The 25,928-nt window shown below is 39.4% G+C and overlaps 1 protein-coding gene across 5 annotated transcripts in view; it reads left to right on the top strand.

The window, feature by feature from the left end:
* Positions 1–25,928, top strand: part of LOC125266295 (peripheral-type benzodiazepine receptor-associated protein 1) — a 130,342-nt gene that overhangs the window by 86,330 nt on the left and 18,084 nt on the right. For 2 of the 5 annotated variants that reach the window (XM_048186820.1, XM_048186821.1), the window contains exons 13-28: positions 24–74; positions 266–298; positions 3,941–4,121; positions 6,361–6,438; positions 7,638–7,864; positions 10,953–11,059; positions 11,184–11,293; positions 13,834–14,721; positions 16,522–16,673; positions 17,107–17,601; positions 18,962–19,486; positions 19,950–20,108; positions 20,480–21,247; positions 22,874–22,970; positions 24,910–25,040; positions 25,320–25,488. In XM_048186820.1, coding sequence (XP_048042777.1) covers positions 24–74; positions 266–298; positions 3,941–4,121; positions 6,361–6,438; positions 7,638–7,864; positions 10,953–11,059; positions 11,184–11,293; positions 13,834–14,721; positions 16,522–16,673; positions 17,107–17,601; positions 18,962–19,486; positions 19,950–20,108; positions 20,480–21,247; positions 22,874–22,970; positions 24,910–25,040; positions 25,320–25,488 — 4,171 coding nt within the window. Of the gene's footprint in view, positions 1–23; positions 75–265; positions 299–1,042; positions 1,064–3,940; positions 4,122–6,360; positions 6,439–7,637; positions 7,865–10,952; positions 11,060–11,183; positions 11,294–13,833; positions 14,722–16,521; positions 16,674–17,106; positions 17,602–18,961; positions 19,487–19,949; positions 20,109–20,479; positions 21,248–22,873; positions 22,971–24,909; positions 25,041–25,319; positions 25,489–25,928 lie in introns of all 5 variants that reach the window. The other 3 variants (XM_048186822.1, XM_048186819.1, XM_048186818.1) reach the window with 2 other exon arrangements.

Raw genomic sequence — 25,928 nt, 5'->3', positions numbered from 1 at the left:
AAGAGTGTGTTCTGGTTCCACAGGCTCAGTTATTTGCTAAAAGAGAACATGAAGGTGTCGTGCAAATGCTGGAGGTGAGTTTCACAGTTTCACATCACATTGTTATGCATTTGTTTTTGTCATAATAATTTCATAGATTTAAACTAACCAATTTGCATTAACTAAAGAGATGTGATGAGTGAACGATAGAAACTGATTAAGATGCTTGGGGTGTTAAAATGATTGTGTATTTGTGCGCTGTTTAACTGAATTGTGTCTTTCTCAGGATCTGGTGCAGCTTGTATTGCACAGAGAGCTGGTAGAGTACAGCGTGTGCACTTCCTGTTTGATGTGATGCATTTCCTGTCTCTCTCTCTCTCTAAATTCCATCACTGATGATTGTATCTTCAGCCTGCAGAGGGCCCTGTTCACCTACTAGTCTGGTTTTTCATTTCAAAGTCCCTTGAGTTGTTTTACATGCAATATTGCCAGAACATAAATATTAAAAAATAAGGACCCAGTAATGCTAATAAAATAGCAATATGCTATAAATTGACATACAATTCAGCAAGGCAATAATGAGCTTTGAGAGTGCTCTATTGCTTAGACAGCTCTTGAATGTGGTGTCTTTTACTTTCTTTTATCCAGAGTGACTCACACTGCATTTAACTTTTACACTACATCAGTGTCAGTGTGAATCAAACCCTTGATCTTGATGTTGCAAGCGCTTTGCCAGTTCAGCTACAGGTGTAGGTTGTGGATTGGTGTCTGAGAGTGTGCAGCTCAGATTTTTTTTTCATGATTGTCCTTGCGTTTGATCTAGAAAAATGTGTTATGAGTGTAGAAAGACGTATTTCACTCTAGTACTGTAAAACTTGCTAAAAATAAAACTTTTTGTGCATTTTGAGTCTGAAGGACTTACAGTAAATACAATCAACAGTGATGCGGTTCAACAGGTCCTGGATTGCAGCGTTTAATAATCTAAACTCATATCTGTTCTGACTGCTTTTGAAATGCATGATGTTTCCTCTCTCTTTCTGTCTTTTATTTGGCCGCTAACCAGAATACACTGGACTGCATGCAGGTATCAGAACTGCTCAAAAACACATTCATTAGGCCCAAAACCCTTTGTATCCGTTTAGAGCCAAGTTAGGTTCAGTTTCTGGAGCGTGTGTGTGTACTTGTTTAACTGTACTTGTAAGGGGCCAATTTTCCTCACTTTCATAGTGAAATATTATGAAAACTGACAAGTGAGCACATTTTACTGGTCCTCAGTAGTTAAAAAGGCTTGTACATCAGTCCATCCAGGATTTCGCAATTCTGCGATCACAGATTTCAATACAAAATCAAGCAAACTCTGCATAATTTATAATGTGTGTGTGTGTGTGTGTGTATATATATATATACAGTACTGCACAAAAGTCTTAGGCCACCATTAGATGTTGTTTTAGCAATGATATAATGACTTTCTCAGTCTCTTATTAGAATATAACCAGAAAATACAGGAAATTTGTGCAGTATTAAAAAAAAGAAAAAAAGAAAAAAAACCCAGCTTTTATAGGCTAAAATGGCAAGTATTTACTGTCCTCCCCTTATACTTGAGCAATAGCAGGCAGTAGCGGCTCTCTTAAACCTTAATGAAACGGAAAATGACTGGAAGGCCAAAAATACTTTCAAAATATGATGAGATGTTTCTCATAGTTTCTTCTCTGAGAAACTGGAAGAAGTCCAGGAGGTCACACTAAATACTGATTTTTGCTTTGTTGTGTACGTATTTCCTGTATTTTCTGTTTGCATTCTAATAAAGAGACTGAAAAATGAATATGGATGGTCATTAAAACATTGCTAAAACAACAAAGCTGGTGGTGGCTTAAGACTTTTGCACAGTACTGTATATTATATATTTATATTAATGTGTCAAGTATATTATATTATATTATATTATATTATATTATATTATATTATATTATATTATATTATATTATATTATATTATATTATATTATATTATATTATATTATATTATATTATATTATATTATATTATATTATATTATATTATATTATATTATATTATATTAGGGCAAATATTTGCTACTCCCTATAATGCCTGATTTCACCAGTAAATTTGAAAAAATATTTCACTGGATTGTTTCACTGCTCTTTTTAAATATTTCTAGAGTATGCAATCAATGACAGTACTCTTATTACTTAAAAACAAAATTATAACAGACAATTATAAAATTGTTAAATTATAAAAACATGAAATAATAATTATATTATTTAAAATGTATACTGTATACTGTATTTCTCTGCTGGTGTCACCATTGCCTAGTGCACGGGGGGCCAAAACCACAATTTTAGTAAATATGCAAAAAAAATAGTATTCGCAGGTAATTGCACTCTTACTGTCACTAACACTAATTATAAGTACATCATGATTATTGGTGGCTTTTCACTGCAAAACAACGACAACAAAAAATGCTGCAATTTTTGAGAAAAGATGCAGCAAATTCAGTCATTTTAGGCTGCAAAATCAGAAAAAAAAGTCCCATGAGATCCTGGAGGGACTGATGAATCAGCCAAAACATGTTTTTCTTTAAATCTAGTTCTTTGCACGTGTGTCTGTGATGGTTTAGGCCATAGAAAATATCATTAACCTGATATAAAATCAATGGAAGTCTATTGGAATGTCCTCATTTATATAGTGAAACAAACGTGTGTGTGTGTGTGTGTGGTTTGTGAGAGCTGTTTTGCAGTTTACCACAAAGCTAAAGGTGCTCACAAGGTGTTTTTAGTGTGTTTCTAGCATGACAGAAGCACTTCTATAAAAGTTTTTAGCACTAAAATAAGTGTTTTAAATGTGCAGAAGGGCTGCACATTTGTTCGATGACGGGTGCTAATCAGCTTTTCGCAAATGCATTTCACGTTGTATTTTCAAGTGAACTGTGAGAATTCAGAAGTTTTGAATGTGACTTTTGAGGTGAGCGTTTTACAGGAAACCCTTTATTTTTAGAGCTGAGAGCAGTGACTGAACAAGTGACAGTCGGCCAGTTAATGTGTGTGTGAATGTCTGTTTTTGAGCCTTGTGTGCTCAGTATGCCAGGAAACTGAACCACAGAACCGGAAGTGAAACTAGCTCGTCGTAGTCTCACAAACTCAACCTCTTGAGTTTCAAATGCTTTTACTACATGCTTGTATTTTACACTCAGCAAAACGGCTTTAACCCTTTTCCTTTGCCTCCACTGTTTACCTGCTGCCTCTACTTCACTCTTTGCTTTTATTTATGAAGCTTTACTGTCTTTTACAACAACAAAAAAACTTTTTTTGTGCACATAACATGTGTTGATTACAGCACACTCATTATATTAATATTGTTATCTGGAAAACCTACATGGCAGATTTATGATTTTATAGGAGTTAGGTTTCAATAACACAAATATTAAGATATATGAAAACTATTACAATGAATAGTCTGAATTTTTCAAAATAATTAGAGCTTATGGTTTGAACAAACCCCAAACACCAAGTAGTAAACTCAAGTAACCTCAGTGAGTAATATTACATAATTACAAATCATGTGTCTTAGAGATGTATATATACATAGATGTATATGATAAAAAAATGTATTTTTTATAGTCTCAAACTATTCTTGTATTAATTTAGTTTTAGTGTATTTTTTGAGATTAATATCCTAAAGTTCACAAAAACTGACAGCTTGAAAGCTCTTATAAATATCCATAGTTTAATTGATACGAGTAAGCTACAATGTGACATGAGACTTGCCCTGCTGAATAGATGATGTCACATATGATTTCATCTGATTGGCTAATCCCACTTTTGCAGTGCATCATTCATTGCTTTTAGCATCTGCATTTCTTCATCAAGCAAGCTTTTCTTAACATATTTAAGTACCTCATGAATATGAATTAATATTTGCATCTTGATGTCGACCCTGTGTAGGCAAAAGTTCGGGAGCTGGAGGAGAAATGCCGCAGTCAGAGCGAACAGTTTGGGATGCTGTCACAGGAGCTGGATAAGTTTCGGGTTCAGGCCTCAAAGATCGACCTGTCGGGCCCCGGCCTGCTGTCGGGCCCCAGTCTGACCCAGCTGACCAATGGGGTCGGCCTGCCCGGTGAGACTGGTACGCTAAATTAACCCTTGTGCTGTGTTGAATCCTTTACCCAATTTGGTGTTCTGGGCCTTTTAAATCTCTCATTATGCTATATTTTCACCAAACAACTTGTTTTGCAACTTGTTTTCTTTCAATTAGCACAGGTTTTTATGAAGCCCCTAGAGGGACCTTTGCAAAAAAAAAACAAACAAAAAAAAAGAGCAGACTTTCACATGCGCCTGAGAAACTTTTTGCTTGCTTACACATTACAATTTCCAGTTTATGTATGCTGTCTATAACCTATTTCCTTTGTGTGGCACTGCAGTTTTACTGTAAAGAAAACAAGAGTATGGATGTGCATGATCTATTTTCGTAAAATTTGGCTTTCGTTAGGGCTCTAATATCATGGTCTTATGTCTGCTTTAATGCATCCTCTGTGGCAGCTGAGAAACCGTGCGGGGAAATGGGCTGATGGTGCAATATGGCAGGATGCATTGTCCTATTGGCCAAGTTAAAGGGTCCATAAAACAAGACTGATACAGTAAAAATTGCTCAAATTTTGGCTTTCATCAAGGCAGTATACTTCTAATATCATGGCCTTATGTCTGCTTTAACACATCCTCTGTGGCAGCTGAGAAACCGCACTGTGAAATGGGCTGACGGCTGTGTGCATTGTCCTATTGGCCAAGTTCAAAGGTCCATAAAAAGAGACTGATACAGTAAAAAGTGCTCAAAGTTTGGCTTTCATTAGGGCAGTACATACTTCAAGACCTCATGTCTCCTTTATGACTTTAACTCTTTGTTGGCAGATAAACCATAATGTGAAATGGGCTGATGCCGCAATTCGGCTGTAAGGATTGTCCTATTAGCCAAGTTCAGGGGTCCATAAAACAAGACTGATACAGTAGAAAGTGCTCAAAATATGGCTTTCTTTGGGGCAGTATACCTCTAATATCATGGCCTTATGTCCCCTTTAACACATCATCTGTGCCAGCCGAGAAACCACACTGTGAAATGGGCTGATGGCGCAATACGGCTGTGTGCATTGTCCTATTAGCCAAGTTCAAAGGTCCATAAAATGAGACTGATACAGTAAAAAGTGGTCAAAATTTGGCTTTCATTAGGGCAGTACATATGTCAAGGCCTCATGTCCGCTTTAATAAATGTAACACTTTGGTTGCAGAGAAACCACGCCACGAAATGGGCTGAAGGCGCAGTACGGCTGTGTGCATTGTCCTATTGGCCAAGTTCAAAGGTCCATAAAATGAGACTGATACAGTAGAAAGTGCTCAAAATATGGCTTTCTTTGGGGCAGTATACCTCTAATATCATGGCCTTATGTCCCCTTTAACACATCATCTGTGCCAGCCGAGAAACCACACTGTGAAATGGGCTGAAGGCGCAATACGGCTGTGTGCATTGTCCTATTAGCCAAGTTCAAAGGTCCATAAAATGAGACTGATACAGTAAAAAGTGGTCAAAATTTGGCTTTCATTAGGGCAGTACATATTTCAAGGCCTTGTGTCCACTTTAATAAATGTAACTCTTTGGTGGCAGAGAAACCACGCCGCGAAATGGGCTGAAGGCGCAATACGGCTGTGTGCATTGTCCTATTGGCCAAGTTCAAAGGTCCATAAAATGAGACTGATACAGTAAAAAGTGGTCAAAATTTGGCTTTGATTAGGGCAGTATACCTCTAATATCATGGCCTTATGTCCCCTTTAACACATCATCTGTGCCAGCCGAGAAACCACACTGTGAAATGGGCTGATGGCGCAATACGGCTGTGTGCATTGTCCTATTAGCCAAGTTCAAAGGTCCATAAAATGAGACTGATACAGTAAAAAGTGGTCAAAATTTGGCTTTCATTAGGGCAGTACATATGTCAAGGCCTTGTGTCCACTTTAATAAATTTAACTCTTTGGTGGCAGAGAAACCACGCCGCGAAATGGGCTGATGGCGCAATACGGCTGTAAGGATTATCCTATTAGCCAAGTTCAAGGGTCCATGAAACAAGACTGATACAGTAAAAAGTGGTCAAAATTTGGCTTTCATTAGGGCAGTACATATTTCAAGGCCTCATGTCCACTTTAATAAATTTACCTCTTTGGTGGCAGAGAAACCGCACCGCGAAATGGGCGAATGGCGCAATAGGTGGCTCAGTGTGCATTGTCATATACTGTGTTTTCTTGAACACAGCCTAAGTACTGTATGTGTGTCTGAGAGATCCATAAGTGGATTCCGTCTGCATTATCCCCTCTTTTTCCAGGCACAAATGCCTCATGGGAAGACATCGCATTCTGGAGTTTGGAGGGTAATGAAGCCCTCTTTGATGCCTCTGAGCCTGGTACTATTTAACTTGGTTTCGTTATAGGCTGTGTTTGTCCTGAATGGAAGACGTCACATGTCTGCCTGCATGAATAACACATGGAGTGTGACCGTGGGCAGTAGGGGTCACATCCATGAAGAATGTAATGAGCTAGAGCTGGGCGATATGAAAATATATACCCTGAGAAATAAGCTGATCATACCGCCCACCCCTATCCTGAACCATAACATAAACCGCTTTGTGATATTGTAGATGTTCTGTGTACTGACGATGGTACTGTTTGCAGTTCTCACCTTGTTAATGTAAGTTTTGTATTGGTATTTTGTCAAATGAAAATTATCACTTACATAATTGGTAGAACATTGCATGTCTCTCAGCTTTGTGAGGAAACGATCGGCTGCTTTATTCTGACGGACCGATCACAATTCTCTGGTGATTCATGACAGCTGCTTCTTGACTATGTTCAGAATGGTATACTGCCAAATTACTTATACTATGTTTGCAGTATTGCTTTCCAAGATGATAACTGATAATTGGACATTTTCTAAATTAAGCGTGCAACCTAGTAAGGTCATGTAGCAAAAGTGTGGCATACTATATTGCATGAAATGGCATCCTGTTTCATGTACTAGATTTAAATTCCCCTTGCAGTCAATAATTTTATCCCTTAAAACATATTTAAATGTTTTTGCACATGGTTTGTGTAAATCTTGATTTTCACTGCAGGGTGTCTTTAAAAATAGTACTGTATGCAGTATGTACTGCTGTAAGTACTCCATTCTGAATCCGAACATAGTCCTAATCTTCTGCTGTATATGTGGATGCATTATCACGCAAATCTAACAGCACGTTTAAATGTTAACACGCGCTCGCACAATTTCTGCTTTGCACTTTTCTGTTTTATTTGCCTCTATCTGACTAATCCACTGCAATATGAAGAAGTTGCTGATGGAAATACTCAATGAAAATGACAAGTTTGTCAGATAAATTTTAAAGCAGGCAAACGTTGAATGAATGTAAGCAGAGGGAGGGGGTGAAGGTCATGACACTGGGATTGACTAGCGTCACCAATACACACAGATAAACATGTGCACACATACATATACATGTTTATCTAACTGTTTTTTTGAGAACGTAACTTGTGTATGTTCCTTTGAAAAAAAGTTGTACTGGTTGCATTTCTCTGCTCATTGCATGCTCTCCTCCGCCTGTGTTAGATGTTGCTGCGGTCTTGCGGACGGGCTCCACTCCACATGCGGCTGAACTGTCACTGTCGCGTCCCGAGCGCTCACCGACCACCAAACACCGAGAGCTGCCCGCCATCAGCGTGAAGTCCGGCTCCACGTCCAGCCCCACGCCACCCCGATCCGAGACCACGCACCTCTCCCCTAAATCCGCTGGCTCTCGCCCGGCCAGTCCCCGAAAGGCCAGCCCTACACATGAGGTGAGGAAAACTACATGACAACACTCTAAAAATGCTGGATTAAAAACAACCCAAGTTGGGTTAAATATGGTCAAACCTGGCGATTGGGTTGTTTTGACCAAACCTGCTGGGTAGTTTTACTTAACTCAACTATTGTCAAGATTCACCAGGGTTAAAATTGTGAAAGAATGATTCAGGGAGCATGAAGAATCATTTTCACACATGAGTGTAGACCTTAATTTCATTGAACGTCTTTGGGATGTGCTGGAGTAGACTTTACAGAGTGCTCACCTCTTGCATTGTCATTGACCAAAAAATTATGCACCTCTTGATGGAAATAACATCACAACATTTATTTCCATCAAGAGATGCATCATTTTTTGGTCGATGACAATGCAAGAGGTGAGCACTCTGTAAAGTCTCCTCCAGCACATCCCAAAGACTTACACTGATGTTAAGGTCAGTGCCAATTAATGTGTGAAAATGATTCTTCATGCTCCCTTCCAACATCTTTCACAGTTTAAGCCTGATGAATCTTGACTTTGTCATCCTGGAATATGGCCATTATACATCTTAATACATGGTTGTTTAAGAAATGAAAAGCTACACACTCCATCTTTTAGGGTTAAAAGATAGACTCTTAAGTATTTGCCTATTAAAATCCAAACAGCGACTCTTTTTTGGCCTGGCAGTGTATGTTTATTTAGGAGGTGTGGCCTGAAACCTGAATACACACCACAGTATAAGGACTGTGGGTCATCATAATGTAGGTCAAACCAGTACACACACACACACTCACACACACACACACACACACACACATATATATATATATATATATATATATATATATATATATATATATATATATATATATATATGTTGATTGGTGATAAACATGACTATAGAATGCAGTTAGAATGCCCCTAAAATTCAAGATTTTGTCTTATATTATGTTATATATTTAGGCAATATCACATGAGTAACAAGCGCAATATCACACAAGCGATACCAATTTTTTTACCAACATTTGGCAGTTTTAGTTTCTTATTTAGAGTATCATTTCATTTTAAAAAAATCTTATTTTGGGGATAATTTGTTTATTTACATTTACTCGCCCTTCAAAGCTGTATGACTTTGTTTCTTTTGTAAATCATAAAAGATATTTTGAAGAATGTTTGTAACAAAACTGTTTTGGTTTTTAAATATATCTAAATACCAATTCAGATGCAGAAAAATCACGGTCCTTGTAGCCTAAACATAAATTCTATGTTGAATAAAATAAAATATTTCTTTCTAAAGGTGCTTTTTGTGATGTCTATTTGATGCTTTTCTCATTTAACACAATAATGACTTTAGACCAAGGCAAGGGAAAGTGCACTTTTTTCACCTTGTAGATGTCTAATTATAGTAATTTTTGGGATAGGCCCTTGCCTTGGTCTAATTGCTTGTCTTTCAGTGTGCGGACAACTTTGTTTTTTTTGGTTGATCAAACTTTTCTTGATTTACGCACCTGAGAACGGACTTTTTTTTTTTTTTTTTGGAGTGCATACAATATCATTTTTTGAATACACAATAACGACTTGAAATTATTCTTTGGGGAAAATTTCTCAGCCAAATTTGATGTGTGATCAATTTGTGATTTGTGATTAATTAGTCGGCACATTATGTAATTAATTAGATTAAAATTTGTAATTGCTTGACAGCCCTAATACATACATACTAATGCATACATAAGAGGTGTGTAATATATATATATATATATATATATATATATATATATATATATATATATATATATATATATATATATATATATATATATATATATATATACAAACATACATACCTCTTATTGCTATATTTGACCAAATATTGATTTTAAAAACTGTAATTGCAAATTACCATTAGCCTACTATTATGCTCTATAAAAAGTATCTCTTTTGAAATGTATGGTGGATATATAGGCATAAAAAAACTTTAAAAAAAACTTTCTAAAACTTTAAAATTAAAATACAATTAAATCAAAATAAAACAAAAAATGTAAAAAAATGGCTAATAGTATATTAACAATACTAAAATAACGCTGCTCGCAGGTGCATGTCTCTAATACAGGGTTCGGAAACCTTTTTCACATGAACTGGGACTTCAAAATGTCTTAATTGGCTAAATAAAAAAAATTACAAACTTAGACCCACTTACAAACTTTCACTCCACTTTTTTTGTGCAGAATCATCTAGAATGCAGATCATTTGTTGGCTTCTTTCTGGGTTGAATTTCATGGATGACAGGGTTGAGTTAACCTTCGAGCGTTTCTTTGAGGTTTAGCTGTGAAATTTAAAAACTGGTCCTGGGTCAGAGTGCAGACGCTCTCCGGAGTGCGTGCAGCTGTCTAAAGCTGATATTCAGTGAGATAATCCTGTGCAGTGCTGGATTATGAAGGTTGTAGTAGTTGTAAGTGATTATCCATAAAAGGTTTGACCCTTAAGCTATAAATACTGCCTGTATGGGTCCATTTACTTCTTACTCACAGCATCACTATATTTAGATGGTTTCAGCTGCTGACACTGCAAGTTTATTTAGGGATAGACCTGTTATTACTAAAAAAAGTTCTATGCGATGCATAATGTGAGATGCTGGTATTTGCTAGTGGTTACATGCACAAGTAAATAAGTGCAATGCAGGCATAGTTGTTAGTGATTTAGTTGAATTGTCTTTTTGAGTTTTGCTCATGATTTTTGAGGATGAGGGCATTATGCATGTCCATGGTGGCATCTTTGTAATTAGATGCATTAGATATCATAGTCTTTCCATTAAAAGTATATCAGTTCTTTTGGTTTTATTATCCAACCTATGTACAATTCTATGGTTAGTTACATGATATTATTTGCATTTAGCAGTGTTTTCCCTACTGTGCCCTACAACTTATTTGTGACATTTCAAGACCCACAAGTTGAGAATTACTGGTTTAGATTAAAGCAGGTTCAAAAAAGAAGAGAAGAGAACAAAGAAGAGTACAAATTTGTTACCAAATTCATGTTTCATATTTCAGTCATCCATTTAATATTTAATTAAACTCATATTAAGTATTTGTTTATGTGTGTTTCAGGTGGACACTGCTAGTGAAGTTGAGGAGCTGGATATTGACGTTTCTCCAGCACCGTATTCGGTCAGTAAAGGAGCGGCTAAACTCCAGGTCTTTATCGCACGTTACAGGTAAGCACCTTTTAACTTCTTTAATGATTTCTGCTTGCAAGCTTACAGCATTTACTAAACTGGCACAAACATTAAACAAATTGCACACTGTTAATGTAGGCCTGTTTTTTATTTCTAAATGCAGCTACAATCCCTATGATGGTCCTAATGATAACCCAGAGGTTGAGTTGCCCCTCACAGCGGGAGAGTATATTTACGTCTATGGAGACATGGATGATGACGGCTTCTATGAGGGTGAGGTTTTATTTATAAGATAAATGAGACCAAATTAAACCTCAAGTGTGTAAATGCTGTTCATGAACAATAAAAAACAGACCTTGGAGATCTATCAATAATATTTATTTATTTATTTATTTTGAACTAGCATTACTGTTGAAATTATTTTTAACTAGACTAGTGAGAAGTAGACCAGTGAGCAGACGTTTCAGGCCATAGCTTTCTTCAGTACTCATTCAGTGTGCAGACAGCACCTATAGATGTTGAACATTTAAATTTTTTTTTATAAATGTTTGACTTTTTTTCAAATAGTTGATTTTTTTTAATAAATAATAGTTTTTCATAAATGCTGAAAAATATATATTTATTTTATACTGTATATTATATATTTTCCTTAGGTCTGTGTGTGTGTGCACACGTGTGTATCATGTATGTGTATGTATGTATGTGTGCATCATGTATGTGTGTATGTATGAATGTGTGAATGTATGTATGTGTGTATGTGTGTGCATCATGTATGTATGAATGTGTGTATGTATGTGTGTGCATCATGTATGTGTGTGTGCATGTATGTGTATGTATGTATGTATGTATGTGTTGTATCATGTATGTATGTGTGTGTGTGTGTGTGTGTGTGTGTGTGTGTATGTATGTATGTATGTATGTATGTGTTTGCATCATGTATATGTGTGTGTGTATGTATGTATGTGTGCATGTATGTGTATGTATATATGTATGTATGTGTGTGTGTGTATGTATGTGTTTGTATCATGTATGTATGTGTGTGTGTGTGTATGTATGTATGTATGTATGTGTTTGCATCATGTATATGTGTGTGTGTATGTATGTATGTGTGCATGTATGTGTATGTATATATGTATGTGTGTGTGTGTATGTATGTATGTATGTATGTATGTGTTTGCATCATGTATATGTGTGTGTGTATGTATGTATGTGTGCATGTATGTGTATGTATATATGTATGTGTGTGTGTGTATGTATGTATGTATGTATGTATGTGTTTGCATCATGTATATGTGTGTGTGTATGTATGTATGTGTGCATGTATGTGTATGTATATATGTATGTATGTGTTTGTATCATGTATGTGTGTATGTATGTGTGTGTATGTACGTGTATGTATGTGTGCATCATGTATATGTGCATGTATGTATGTGTGTACATCATGTATGTTTGCATGTATGTATGTATGTATCTATGTATGTATGTATGTGTTTGCATCATGTATGTGTGTATGTATGAATGTGTGCATGTATGTATGCTTGCATCATGTATGTGTGTATGTATGTGTGTGCATCATGTATGTGTGTATGTATGTGTGCATGTATGTATGTATGTGTTTGCATCATGCATGCGTGTATGTATGAATGTGTGCATGTATGTATGCTTGCATCATGTATGTGTGTGTGTATGTATGAATGTGTGCATGTGTGTATGTGTGTGCATCATGTATGTATGAATGTGTGTATGTATGTGTGTGCATCATGTATGTGTGTATGTGTGTGTGCATGTATGTGTATGTATGTATGTATGTATGTATGTGTTTGTATCATGTATGTGTGTGTGTATGTATGTGTTTGCATCATGTATGTGTGTGTATGTATGTGTGCATGTATGTGTATGTATATATGTATGTATTTGTTTGTATCATGTATGTGTGTATGTATGTGTGTGTATGTACGTGTATGTATGTGTGCATCATGTATGTATGTGTGTACATCGTGTATGTATGTATGTATGTATGTATGTATGCATGTATGTATGTATGTGTTTGCATCATGTATGTGTGTATGTATGAATGTGTGCATGTATGTATGCTTGCATCATGTATGTGTGTATGTATGTGTGTGCATCATGTATGTGTGTATGTATGTGTGCATGTATGTATGTATGTATGTGTTTGCATCATGTATGTGTGTATGTATGAATGTGTGCATGTATGTATGCTTGCATCATGTATGTGTGTGTATGTATGTATGTATGTGTGTAACGGAGGCCAGCTAGTAGTCTGTGCGAGTAAACCTCACTCCTCTAATCTCAAGATATGCCCTAGCGATTGACGCTAGAGGTTGCAGCCTTTAGCCTCCTCCTTAGAGCGTCCGACTCCCACACCAGAGACCCGGTTTCTCGTCCCGCGCAGAGCGGGACTAGTAGGACCTGGGTGAGGGGTTTTATGTGTGTGTATGTATGTTTGCATGCATGTGTGCATGTATGTATGTGTGCATACATGCATACAGGGGTAGTGTAGGGGGATAGAATGTACAGATATAAAAATCATTACGTCTATGGAGAATCCCCGTAAACCACATATACAAGTATGGATGTGTGTGTGTATGTATGTATGTATGTATGTATGTATGTGTACTAAAAGCTCATAACCAACTACTCCCCACACTCTAGATTTGTGGTAGTGAGTTTGTCTCTGAAAATGTAAAAATCTGATTTACTATACAAATTTCTTAAAGTTTCTTAAAACAAACTGTAGCAACACTACCGTATCTATAACTAACACTATTGTGTTACCATTACCCCTTTAGGCGAGCTTATGGATGGTAGAAGAGGCCTTGTTCCCTCCAACTTTGTGGAACGTGTGTCGGACGACGACTTCATGAGCTCACACCCTCACCAGGCTGGCGAAATGTCCCATAATTCCTTCCAGGAGAGCAGCTTTCACAGCGGCAGTGAGCGGCTGCACCAACACCACTTACGTTTTGCCCACAGCACCTCTGAGAGGACGGAGACCTCCACAACAGCCTCAGCTCCCGGTGACAATGCCAAAGCCAACCCCGCTAACCCTGCCCTGGCCGTCCCGCTCACCAACGGCTTGGACTTGGATCTAGAGGAGGTGGGGGTGGACACTGTGCCTTACCCCCGCAAGCTAACGCTAATCAAGCAGCTAGCCAAGAGTATCATCATTGGCTGGGAGTCTCCGCTAGTCCCGGCCGGCTGGGGTTCAGTGTTTAGCTATAACGTCTACGTGGACCACGAGTTGCGGCTCAACGTGCCATTTGGTACCCAAACGAAGGCCGTTTTGGAGAAGTTGGATTTAGCGCAGAAGGCGTATCGGATTGCAGTGCAGAGCCTGACGGAGCGCGGTAACTCGGATCAGCTGCGATGCACTATGCTCGTTGGGCGGGACGTGTGCGTGGCGCCGACTCACCTGCACGCTGAACGTGTAACGGCTACCTCGGCCAGCCTGACCTGGCTACCTAGCAACAGTAACTATGTGCACATTGTGTCTTTGAACGACGAAGAGTGCGAGCTGGTAAAGGCGGGATGCTATTCACTGTGCCTCAGTAACCTCACACCCAACCTGCATTACAGCGTTAAAGTGGAGGCCAGGCCGCACCGCACAGCCTGGGAACTACCGCCGGAGTGCCGAGAACGCAAAACCGCAGTGACCTCTTTCACAACCCTGACTGCAGGTGAGATGCAAAGATGAGACCTGAAACAAGCTTATGTATAGTGCATATAGAAAGCCATCATACCCTTTGAAAGTCTTTACCTTTTGTCACATTACACTCTGGAAAATTAAATAAATTAAAGTCCAAAATATACTTCACTTTTTATGCATACACATGGGTCAGCGTACAGTGCGCGTGACTCGGATTTCGTGTATGCGCGTACTGAATGCACACAGCCGGATTTTTGTAACTGAGCGTACTTTGTAGACGTAGACCTATATATTCAAGAGATAATGTTTACATGGTTTGTAACTCGTGGCGAGAGATTGCTCAAAACTAACCATTCAGAAACATCCAGTTTCATTCTAAAAGTTGTAACTTCTTCCTGAGTCTCTCCATCAGTGTCGACTCCGGTTTGAACAATGTAAGGCTGAACACCGTTACTGACAATCCTCATTTTGTCTGCGTGAGATTCTCCAGCTTTGTTGTTGTTGAGCTGTTAAAGCTCCGCCCTCTTCTGGAAAGTGGGCGGGGAGCAGCAGCTCATTTGCATTTAAAGGGACACACACAAAGCGGCGTGTTTTTGCTCACACCTAAATAGGGGCAAATTTGACAAGCTATAATAAATGATCTGTGGGGGATTTTGAGCTGAAACTTCACAGACACATTCTGTGGACACCAGAAAAGGGGCATAATAGGTCCCCTTTAAAATTTTCACTTTGATGATGAAGGTTATAATGTGCTGTCGCGGGTACCACCGCTGTTTCTGTGGCAAATGCATTTGTAGCAATTGTGCTTTAACCATAGACTTCTACAAGCACATTTTCACAAGTAGCAGTCAACTTTACTTTGCCAATGGGCTAAATTTAACGGTTACAGTCGGTGGAGAATCTAAAAGGAAAACACTGTAGTTAAATTCTGCACCGAACGGAAGTTGAGACAATCTTCCTTCTCTGTTGTGACAGCTTTTTGAACAAGAAAAAATGTAGGGCTTGAATTGGTTGTATGGTTGTGGTTGTGGATCTCATGTGATTGACAGGTTGCTCCGCACTCGTGCCAGTAAACACTTCATCAGAGAAGAGAAGAGATGTTTCTGCAAGAGGGAGGGGAAGTTATTTTGATTAAAGATTGCGAGGCACAATTTAAAATGATGTGCATGGTTTAATCATTTATAATAAACACTACACTATTCCAAGAATTACATGAATTGTCCATTTTAATTTCATGATGACTTCAAAGAATTAATTTTCACAGGATCAAATTTAGTATTTTTGAACTTATGTATGCACTTGATAGAATTCAAGCAGCATAGTAAACGTCAAGACTGAGCTGCGCTTGGGCTACACAGTACTACGGTATTTTAGATTTTTACACATTTAACAGGTCCAGCAGTATTATTTATATAATTGAATCCAATGTTATATTATTCTTGCCATACAATGAAGGTGGTTTACTTGGCACAGAAGCATTAAAAGTGGTAGCCTGTTTCCTAAAACATGGATTTATATACTATATGTTAATATTGTCACCACATTATTTGACATGCAGTGGTACTGTGCATTTTGGTTGACTGTCTACTGTACTAGTAATGCTTCTAGCTATGTTGTTGCATTTCAGAATATACCAGGATGCAGTTCATAATACAAAGATTTTTTAAAAATATGAGTAATCAGCCAAAAAAAAAAAAAAAAAGAATCGGAAAAACATTCTCTGATGAAACATTCAGAAGACTGGGAACATGTATTAAGAAAGAGTCCATTTTGATTTTATTAACTTCAACATTTCTTAGTTTGACCTTTGAACCTTTCCTTTGTCTCCTAGGTCCTCCTGATGCTCCTCTGGATGTGCAGTTGGAGCAGGGCCCGTCTCCAGGAATAGCTCAGATCAGCTGGCTGCCCGTTACTATAGATGCTGCCGGGACGTCCAATGGTGTGCGAGTCACTGGCTACACCATCTATGCTGACAAAAAGAAGGTGAATGACCAATTTGCATAATCTTAACAAAATAACAAAAAGTCGTGTGAAAATAAGTCAACTTTATATTTGTATATTATGACATATACTGTATAAATTATATTTTATATTATATAAAAATCAATGAAAAAATGTATAATTCAGGCTAACCGTTAAGCTTATATATACACGCTTAGGATCGAAAATCTTTTGCTCAAGTGTTTGAAACCACATGAATGATAAATTGTGTGTATTTCTTTATAAAACTGAAATTGTAAAACCATTTAATGATTGAAGACCATCATTAAGTGCTCATCACATATGTTCCTTCTTTAATAGTTTAATAGTATGCACTTCATGAATGTCTGGAGAGAGCAGAGCTTCATGTTACTCAAATTTAAATTCACAAATCCATTTGCATTATTTCAGACTGTACAATTGCTTCTGTCTTCAGGTATTAGAGGTGTCGTCGCCCACGGCAGGCAGCGCTCTGATCGGTCCATCTCAGATCCAGACGTTACAGGCGGCCCATGAGCTCACCGTGCGAACCATGTCTGCTTTTGGCGAGTCGGTGGACTCATTGCCGGTGAATGTGCCCGCAAAATTGCCTGCCATCATGTCCGGTGCCTCATTGCCTCAATGCCAGTCTGTGCCAGCCGCCGCCAGTGTCCTCACGGCCAGTGCCAATCTAGACCCTGCTGTCTGTGCCACATCTCTCTCTGCTGCCAAAATGCCCATTCTGCCACACGCTTCTACACTAGACGAACACATGTCTGGTCCTGTTCGGGGAGTCTATGTCAATACGCCCAAAGCAGTCACTCGTGAGGGGCCTCCTTCTCCTGCATCCTATGTAGAAGCCTGGGCAAACCCAACATCAGCTGCACCACTGACAATTGCCATGGCAGCACAGGAAGCACTGCCGTTATGTGCCTCGCGTACTAACTCAACGGTGGGTCTAAATTTCTTCAGTTTTAGTCACTACTCAGTGCAAGTAGTCATTTAGCAAATACTTATAGAGCCAACATTTTAAATTCATAAACATATATTTCTTTATTATGTGGAACACACAAAAAAGAATGTGTGTGTGCTGTTGAGATCCAAAAATGACAAAAATAAGTAACACCAAATATATCATGACAGTAAACAGTAGTGTTGCATAATGAACAGACCATTATTCACTGAAACTCTGGGGCGTCTACTCATGCCCTATTTATAAATAGTCAAACTTGAAAGAGGTTTGACAACTACAGAGGAAGTAAGACTTAAATTTTATCACTTCATAAACCATGTAATATAAGGCCCTCAGTTCATTTTGTTGTATGGAAAATAACAAGGACATTCTTTATTTTGTGTTAAGACCAGTAACCTTTTGAAGCCCTGCTCTAAGCTTAAGCCACTGCGTTTGTAACCGGTCCTACTCGACCCGCTCTTGGGGTGCGTTTCCCGAAAGCATTGTTAGCCAACTATGGTCGCAAGTTCCATCGTTATCAGCATAGTTCAACGAGTCGGTGTTTCCCGAAACCATAGTTCTAACAAACATTCACAAATAGCATCGCAAAATGGTGTGGTTGGAGCGACAGCTCTCTTGGACCTAATAAATCCTTATCTTGAGCAAAATAAGCAAGCTGACATTCAGTACAATCTATATCTTTTATTTTGAATATATACAAAAGTCATTTACATCTTTTACTTTGTCAAGAGATTTAAAGCACCGTTTTTGAAGAGTGCACATGTGTGTACTGGATATAAAGCAAAATAACCTTAAAAATGAGAATTAGTCCTCAGATGCCATGTCCATAATTTATAGCCAAAACAATCTTGCATTAATTCAATCTAAAAAAAAGATTAATTAAAAGAAGTTATTACTCCACCACTAACAGATTTGCAACAATATGGTTTTGGGAAACAGTCATGACTAGCTAGTTGATTTCTTCAACGATGCATTGTACTATGATAGTTACGCAGCAAGTTATATCATTATATGGGAAAAGCACCCCAGAGCAGGATTTGAACCGGCATCTCCGGCATGGGAGGTGGGCACTCTAACAAGGACACTAAAGACCACAGACCATTAAAGACCACTAGCATAAGTCGCTAGCATGCTTCTTGAGGCCAGGGGAGTGAGGTTTACATGCACAGCTAGCTTGCCTCTGTTGTACATTAACCCATCCTCATGTAGAGTATAACGTAGAACTGTTTTAGTTGAGATATATAGTCTGTGTGCAAGGATATGGGATGTATAGGTTCTGTTTAGGGTTGGGAATGAGTATTATATCTGTTTGAGTAGTAAAAGTGTTATCCATCAACAGGTGAGTGTATCTGCACCCATGGTTACACCTGCACCTGTGGTCACACCTGTGCCTATTGCCACACCAATGTCCATGGCTGTACCTGCTCCCTTGAACACAGTACCCATACCGACTCCAGTATCCATGACAGTGCCAGATCCTGTGGTTGTGCTGGCACCTGCCACCATGCCGGTGCCCATGTCTGCACCTGTTAGAGTACCTGCATCAGTGCCAGTGCAGTCCAGTGTGGCCCCTGCTGCGGCGAACCCCAGCAGAGAGACAGACAGCCCAGGAGCCCTCCGTCCCGTTGCCTCCCTCTCCGACTTCCTGGAGGACCCCCGTGCCAAACTTCATACACCGCCACCAAGCTCCACCTGCCCCAAAGTTAACATCCCAGGAAAGGACCCTCTTGATGTCCCGGATACGCACCCACTGAGGCCTCCCAATCCATCGCCTTTTGAGTCAGAGGCCGAGGAGGACAGGGAAAACACCAGGCTTGTGTCCATTGAGGAGTTCCTGCGGCCTGTACCTCAACCTCGAATAAAGGTCAGTTTCCAAACCAAATCTGGAGACCATATGTGTATCTGTGCAATTGATATAATTTTAGACTATACTCCTGTTAAATATCTTACTTTCAGAGGTAATCTTTCTTCCGTAATATGCAAATTTATTCCATCAGAGAAAAATCTTTAGATGCATGAGCTGTGTGTCATTACTCTGATGTGAACTTTAGAGTAATTAATTAATTTAAACATTGTGTTGTGTTAGTGAAGGGGTGTCCAATCCTGCTGCTGGTGGGCCACTGTCCTGCAAAGTTTAGCTCCAACCCCAATTAAACACACCTGAACCGGTTAATCAAGGTCTTTGGGATTACTAGAAACTTCCTGACAGGTTTGTTGGAGCAAGTTGGAAGTAAACTCTGCATGAAAGTGGCTCTCCTGGAATGGACACACCTGTTTTAGAGCCTCAGAAACCTATTGAAATTGTTGTTTGTGTGGTACGCTATCAGGTATATGCTGGTGGTCTTATGGACCCTCCCCCAGACTACCATGGGGAGAGCAGTCGGTCTGATCTGTCTGACATACTAGAGGAAGAGGAAGAAGATCTGTACTCTGAGCCCATCACTGACATCCCCTCCAGAGGTTACGGTACAGCTCCTACGGGAAGGGTATGTACATGCACATGAATGCTGTAGTATTCCTCGGTGGACAAAATGTGAAATCCTGTTGCAGCGTGGAAAGTTCTGATTGGATATAATTGTGCTGTGTGATACTGCACTTTTGCTTTCGTTGTGGACATGCAAATTGATCAAGTAGAAACTTGTTAGGAGACAATATTAGCCATACTTGTCTTTTATGTTCTTTCTGTTCTTCTATTTCCTCTGTTGCATTTTAATTTTCTTGTTTCTTTTTCCTGTTTTCTTCTATTTTCAACTTTTGACACCAAACAAAACCAACCTTTTTCTCAACTTTATGTTTTTGATCTATCACCTTGTCCTTTCCTGCCCTGATAACTCCCAACGCTCCTCTAAAACAACAGCAGTGTGAATTGTGGGAAACTGACAGTGATGAAGAAATTTTGGAGAGGATTATAAAGCTCCCCCATCAGGCCTACCACAACAAACAGCTCTTCAGCATCCCAGAAGTCACAGAAGAAGAAGACAACACAGAATCAGAACCCCACACTCGACATTCCCCTGGCCGGACTTCTTCAGGCAAGGGCAACCAGAGTGGACATGATAGTCGCCGACATTCTCCCCACCGCCACAATCATGGACATAAAACTGAATCCGAATCGCCCGCAGTGAGGTACAAAGGGACAGCGCCAGTCAGGACTAGACCCAGAGTGCACTATGCTGACACAGTGGACACCATCAACTATCTGGATGAGGAGGAGGTGGACTTGGACTCTGACAGTAGCCTGTACACTGGGCCTAGTTCTGGAAGTGTGGGTGTGCGCCACAAACCGCACAAAGGACATGGCGACCGACTCAGGAGAGAGGCCTTGCTCCGTAGCCAGTTGTCTTCAGATCTCTCTGGCATTGTGGCATCTTCAGGAACAGGGCAGGGATCGTATTTAGTTAGCAAGACCGTACACCGCGTGAAGTCACCTACCGGACCCTCAACAGAAATTGACGTGGAGTATGGAACCGATAATGATGAGGAGCCTCATCTGTTTGACCCTGGAGAAGTGGTGTTAGAGCAGATGAGCTCTGAGTGGTGGGTGGAGGGTGGTAACAATGAGTACCACAACCTGCCCCTAACATGCAGACCCCAGCCAGAGCTGCCCACAAGCAACCGCTCATGGGTGGGTTGTCCTCTGTCCATCTGTCTCCTGTCCATCTTCCCTTAAGATGCTCTCTATGAGAACCTGCCCATCCCTTTAGGAGATGGCTGAAACCTTTTGCGTCCTAAAAGCGAAGATGAGCGCAAGTTTGCACCCACATCAGTTGCTATTCTTTTCAGTTCACTGTAGCTTAACTTGTCCAACTTGCAGTAGCATAGTTGGAAGGCTTAAACAGTGTTCTTGGAGTTAGCAATGGCAGTCTTAGGAAATTGAGCAATTCTGGTTCTAGTTCCACTTACTGAAGATTCGTTTTAGTAATTTTGAGAAAGAGTGGACAATATTATTGCATTCACTACCCTAGCACCTCTGATATGTATATTGCATGCTAAGTTGTTAAGGAAGAATGCAGGAAGGACATTAAGGAAGAACTTAACAGAAATGTTAATGGAACTGAAAATCTGAACTGAACCAAACGTCTGTTCTGAATAAGACATGGTTCTCGATTCCCAATGGAGTTAGCATTTCAAATGCATTAATTTACCACATATGATGTGAAGTGTTTACTGTGCAATATGGCTTTCCACCAAGTACACAATGTCTCCCCAACACTAATTTTACTGTGGATGCAAAAGGTTTAAGCCTGTATGTCTCCTTCCTTGCAGCTGATTGTGTACCCTACACCCTTTCTCCCAGTCTCCAGTCAAGGCATCTGCATATTTGTAGTTGTGTAGCTGACAGCAGCACTGCTCTATGTATTTGTCCTACATCTTACTGTATTCTTCCCAGTGTTCAATTAGGATGCTGTTATGCTAAGGCTGTGGCTTTGCATTACCACTCAACAGGTTTACTTGCTCTAGTGTACCTACTTTCCTTGTTATAAGTGGTATGATTCTTGCCCCACGTGTTGTCAGAGACTGCTTGAGCGGTTAAAGCAGAGACTGGACAACACCGATATGCTGTTTGAAAATGTATGTTGTACCTGCACAGGGATCTCCTTGTTGTTTCCATAATTCCACTGTGTTGTTATGAAGAACTACCATAAGTGCTGCTTCTGTTGATCTGGAATCTAATGTTGCTTGAACAGTAGTGTTTTACGCGTGAGAGTGTTTTACATGTGTGTGTGTTTCAGGGCTCCAGGCTAATTGCTAATTCAACAAAAAAGTTTACACTTATTTGCCATTAGCAAAAGTCACCAAAACTTCATATTGTGCGATTATGTGGCATCTTTAAATACTGTATAGGAAGGTGCACAAACACATATACAAAAGCTTAGCCAATGCATTAGCAGTCAGCTGTGCATAGCATGATAGCTAGAAGCTCTTGCAAACACATAGTTATAGATGATGTTTCAGACCTTTTGGTTAGCAGGTAGCAAGCTAAGCTAAGTAAGCTTCACAATGGAACACAGTCTGCTGCAAATGTTCCAAATGCAATTCATATATTACAGGCTATTTGCCAAGTAAAAAGTGTAACTTGGCTCCAAAATGCTTTATTAGCAGCAAGTGGCTCCAAGTTGATTGTTCTAGTCTGGAGCCCCTAGTGTTCATGTGTGGTATTACACGCAGTTTGTGTGATGTTGGTGTGATGTTAGTCAGTGACGGTTTCCCACCAATGCCATCGTCTAACTTTTTGTTTCTCTCAAATTAGGAGGCAGGTGGAAGAGAAGCATCGTTGCCAGATCCAGGTGCAATGTGGTGCGACGTCACTCAAAAGTCAGCACGCTCTGAAATTAGACTGCATAGAGGTGAGACTCTCTCACTTCCCTCTCTCTCACTCTAGAAGCAGATTAACTCTAGACAGCTTGTCATGACACAGGAGGAATTGACAACTATGAAAATAGCTTCCGGGATAATACCTGACCACTGTGTACTGCACACAGCTCTTGTTTAGATCACATCCTTTTCTCTCTCTCATTTATCCATCTCAGACTCTTACCAACCCACCCAACTTTAAATCGCCCTTCTTCTCCAAATTTACTTTCAACCACACCCACACGTCTATGTAGCCCAAACTAAATTGGGACTTCTTTTGTTCCTGAATAAAACTAATTAGTAGTGTTTTCTGAGGCTGTTTTATTGCTCATTCTTAGGGTTGCTGATTTGAATAAACCTCAAACACACAAAGTATTAAAATTTGGCGCATAAATCGCCCCAAACTGGCTTGTTGAGGAATGCTTTTCTAAGTGATCAGACGTATTTGGTTTAAAACCCATAAATTAGCTTTGGTGGAGAGTCGAGCCATGTCTAGTGACCATAATATCATAGAGATTTGGACAACATCTGACCATATCCCAGAATACCTGAACATTGTAGCCTAGTGTCACCCTAGCATCTGTTACTACAGACAAACCCTGATCGTAAAATACACCACTGCACTTTCACATTTAATGCACATTCAATGTTTCCTTTGAGAATGTCCCCAAAAGGAGGTTTTCCCAAAAGCAGCTCAAATTTTTCTGCATATGTGCCCTCAAATATGACACACAGAGGTTGTGAAATGTCCTCTTTTCTTTGCCCTGTCCTTGACTGTTGCTACAGATGGTCTTGATCCTCACTAATGAGATGAGCACATCTCACTGCTGGAGCTTAACACGAACACGACAGACACCTATTACCACCACTGATCATACATCTCTGTTGTACACTATACTCCTGAACCCGCCCCCTTCCAACTCATCCAGAAACAGCCACATGATCCTAATGAATTCAGTGTACTGACCCTCGACCTTTTGACCTTGAGTCCGGCTGTCAGACTCCAAAGTACAGAACAGCTGATTTATTTGACATGCATGTCCAGTAAATAGCACAGGTGGTTTTGGGGGGGCATTTGTATTTGATTTACATTTATTTACTTTTATTTTTGCAGTTGCATTTATTTGTTTAGTAGACACTTGTAGCCAAAGTAATACATCTTTATCTACAGTCAGTTCATGTAGTAATCAATCGATCAGCACAATTGAATCTAAGCTGCTTATCAATAGCAATAATAATAAGAAACGTATTAAAAATTGAGCACCAATAATAGAGCATATTAGAATGATTTCTGAAGGATCATGTGACTCTGAAGACTGGAGTGATGATGCTGAAAATTCAGCTTTGCATCACAAGAATAAATTACATAAATAATTTTAAAAATGTATTAAAATGGAAAAATATTTCTAAATATTTACTGTATTTTTCATAAAAAAAATGCATCCTTGGTGCAAAAAATGCAAGCCTAAGGACTCGATTTCTCCAAACATTTGACCAGTCATGTAGTTTTAATCTGTTCCCTGACAACATTATTTAAAATCACAAAGTTTGTTGGTATCTGAATAGACATTAGTGTGTCTTTCGCTCTTCCTGACGTTCTCGCTCTGTGCAGATGACTCATGCACGCACGTTTCTCTAGCGGCTCATGGCGGCTTAGGATCAGGAGGTTTTAGTATGATTACCTCACTTAAGGACACGCCTGGGCCGCACCATTATTTTTTTTCAGGCGGGGGGATACGACGGACATTAGTTCACTGGCTTTAATGTTTGGAATGCATCAAGGAAAATGGGAAAATTGCCCAAAATAAAATGTTTTTATTGTAATATTATAATATCACCTTCCCAAAAAAGTGAAATAGGCATGATATCCAGATCGACCACCAATGTATTGCTGCATATAAATGTGTTTATGTGTACTCTTTGGTATTGCAGAGCCAAGACCATCTGGAGAAAATGAGGTCAGAGTCTTCGTTGCCCTCTTCCCGTATGAACCTGCAGTCATGTCACCCAATCCTGATGCTGCTGAAGAGGAACTTCCCTTTAAAGAGGGCCAGATTATCAAGGTTTGACTTGCATTTAATTTTGTGATTTTCGCACATCCATTAGTCTTTAATAGTAGAGCATACTAGCTTACAGTTGACATGAAACAGGATGCAATAGTCTTTCTTTTCTTTAACCACGGACCATTATAAGATTTCAATAAGGCAACACTGTCTATATAAGCCTAAAAATGTGTCCCACACAGATATTTGTTCACAGCCGAAACATGCCACTGTACATAAAGCATTCAAAATATAATGAAGTTCCTGTTCAAAGTTCATTGTAGTGTTTCTTCTCTGCAGGTTTATGGGGATAAAGATGCAGATGGTTTCTACCGAGGTGAGGCGGGTGGTCGTCATGGCTTTGTCCCGTGTAATATGGTTTCAGAGATCCAGGTTGATGATGAGGAGACCAGAGAACAGCTCCTGATGCAGGGCTTCCTCTCCACAGAGGCGTCTATGGAAAAGATAGGTGCGTTTATCATCGCACGCATCAGACTCGTGTATCTACACCTCGATCTCTGTTTTCACTCCAACATATCATGTTACCAGTCAGATTTGAGGTTGTACCAGTCCATTGAAATCCAGCCCATCAAACTGTTCTTTTATGATAGCTTTGTACTCCAGTGAGCCGCCTACCTAGACAGCATTGAAGGCATCACAGGTGCAAAGGCTGCTCCTAATCGTAGGCATCAAAATTATGATGCCGTATAAGATACACTACTGTTCATACTTTGGAAATAGATACTTTTATAGGCAACTGATACTTAAAATCAGCAATAGCTATGCTTCCATCCAAAGTTGCAAATTTAACTTATGCGCAAAATTGGAATATCACATAAAACATTTGCGAATAAAGCAGCGTTTCCATCCCATGTGTTCAAGAGAAGAAGACATCACTTCCTGGGACAT

This window comes from Megalobrama amblycephala, linkage group LG4 (genome assembly GCF_018812025.1).
Source record: "Megalobrama amblycephala isolate DHTTF-2021 linkage group LG4, ASM1881202v1, whole genome shotgun sequence".
In the NCBI taxonomy this organism is placed as follows: domain Eukaryota; kingdom Metazoa; phylum Chordata; class Actinopteri; order Cypriniformes; family Xenocyprididae; genus Megalobrama; species Megalobrama amblycephala.
Note: the sequence above shows the minus strand (reverse complement) of the source record. Positions and strands in the feature narration are given on the sequence as shown.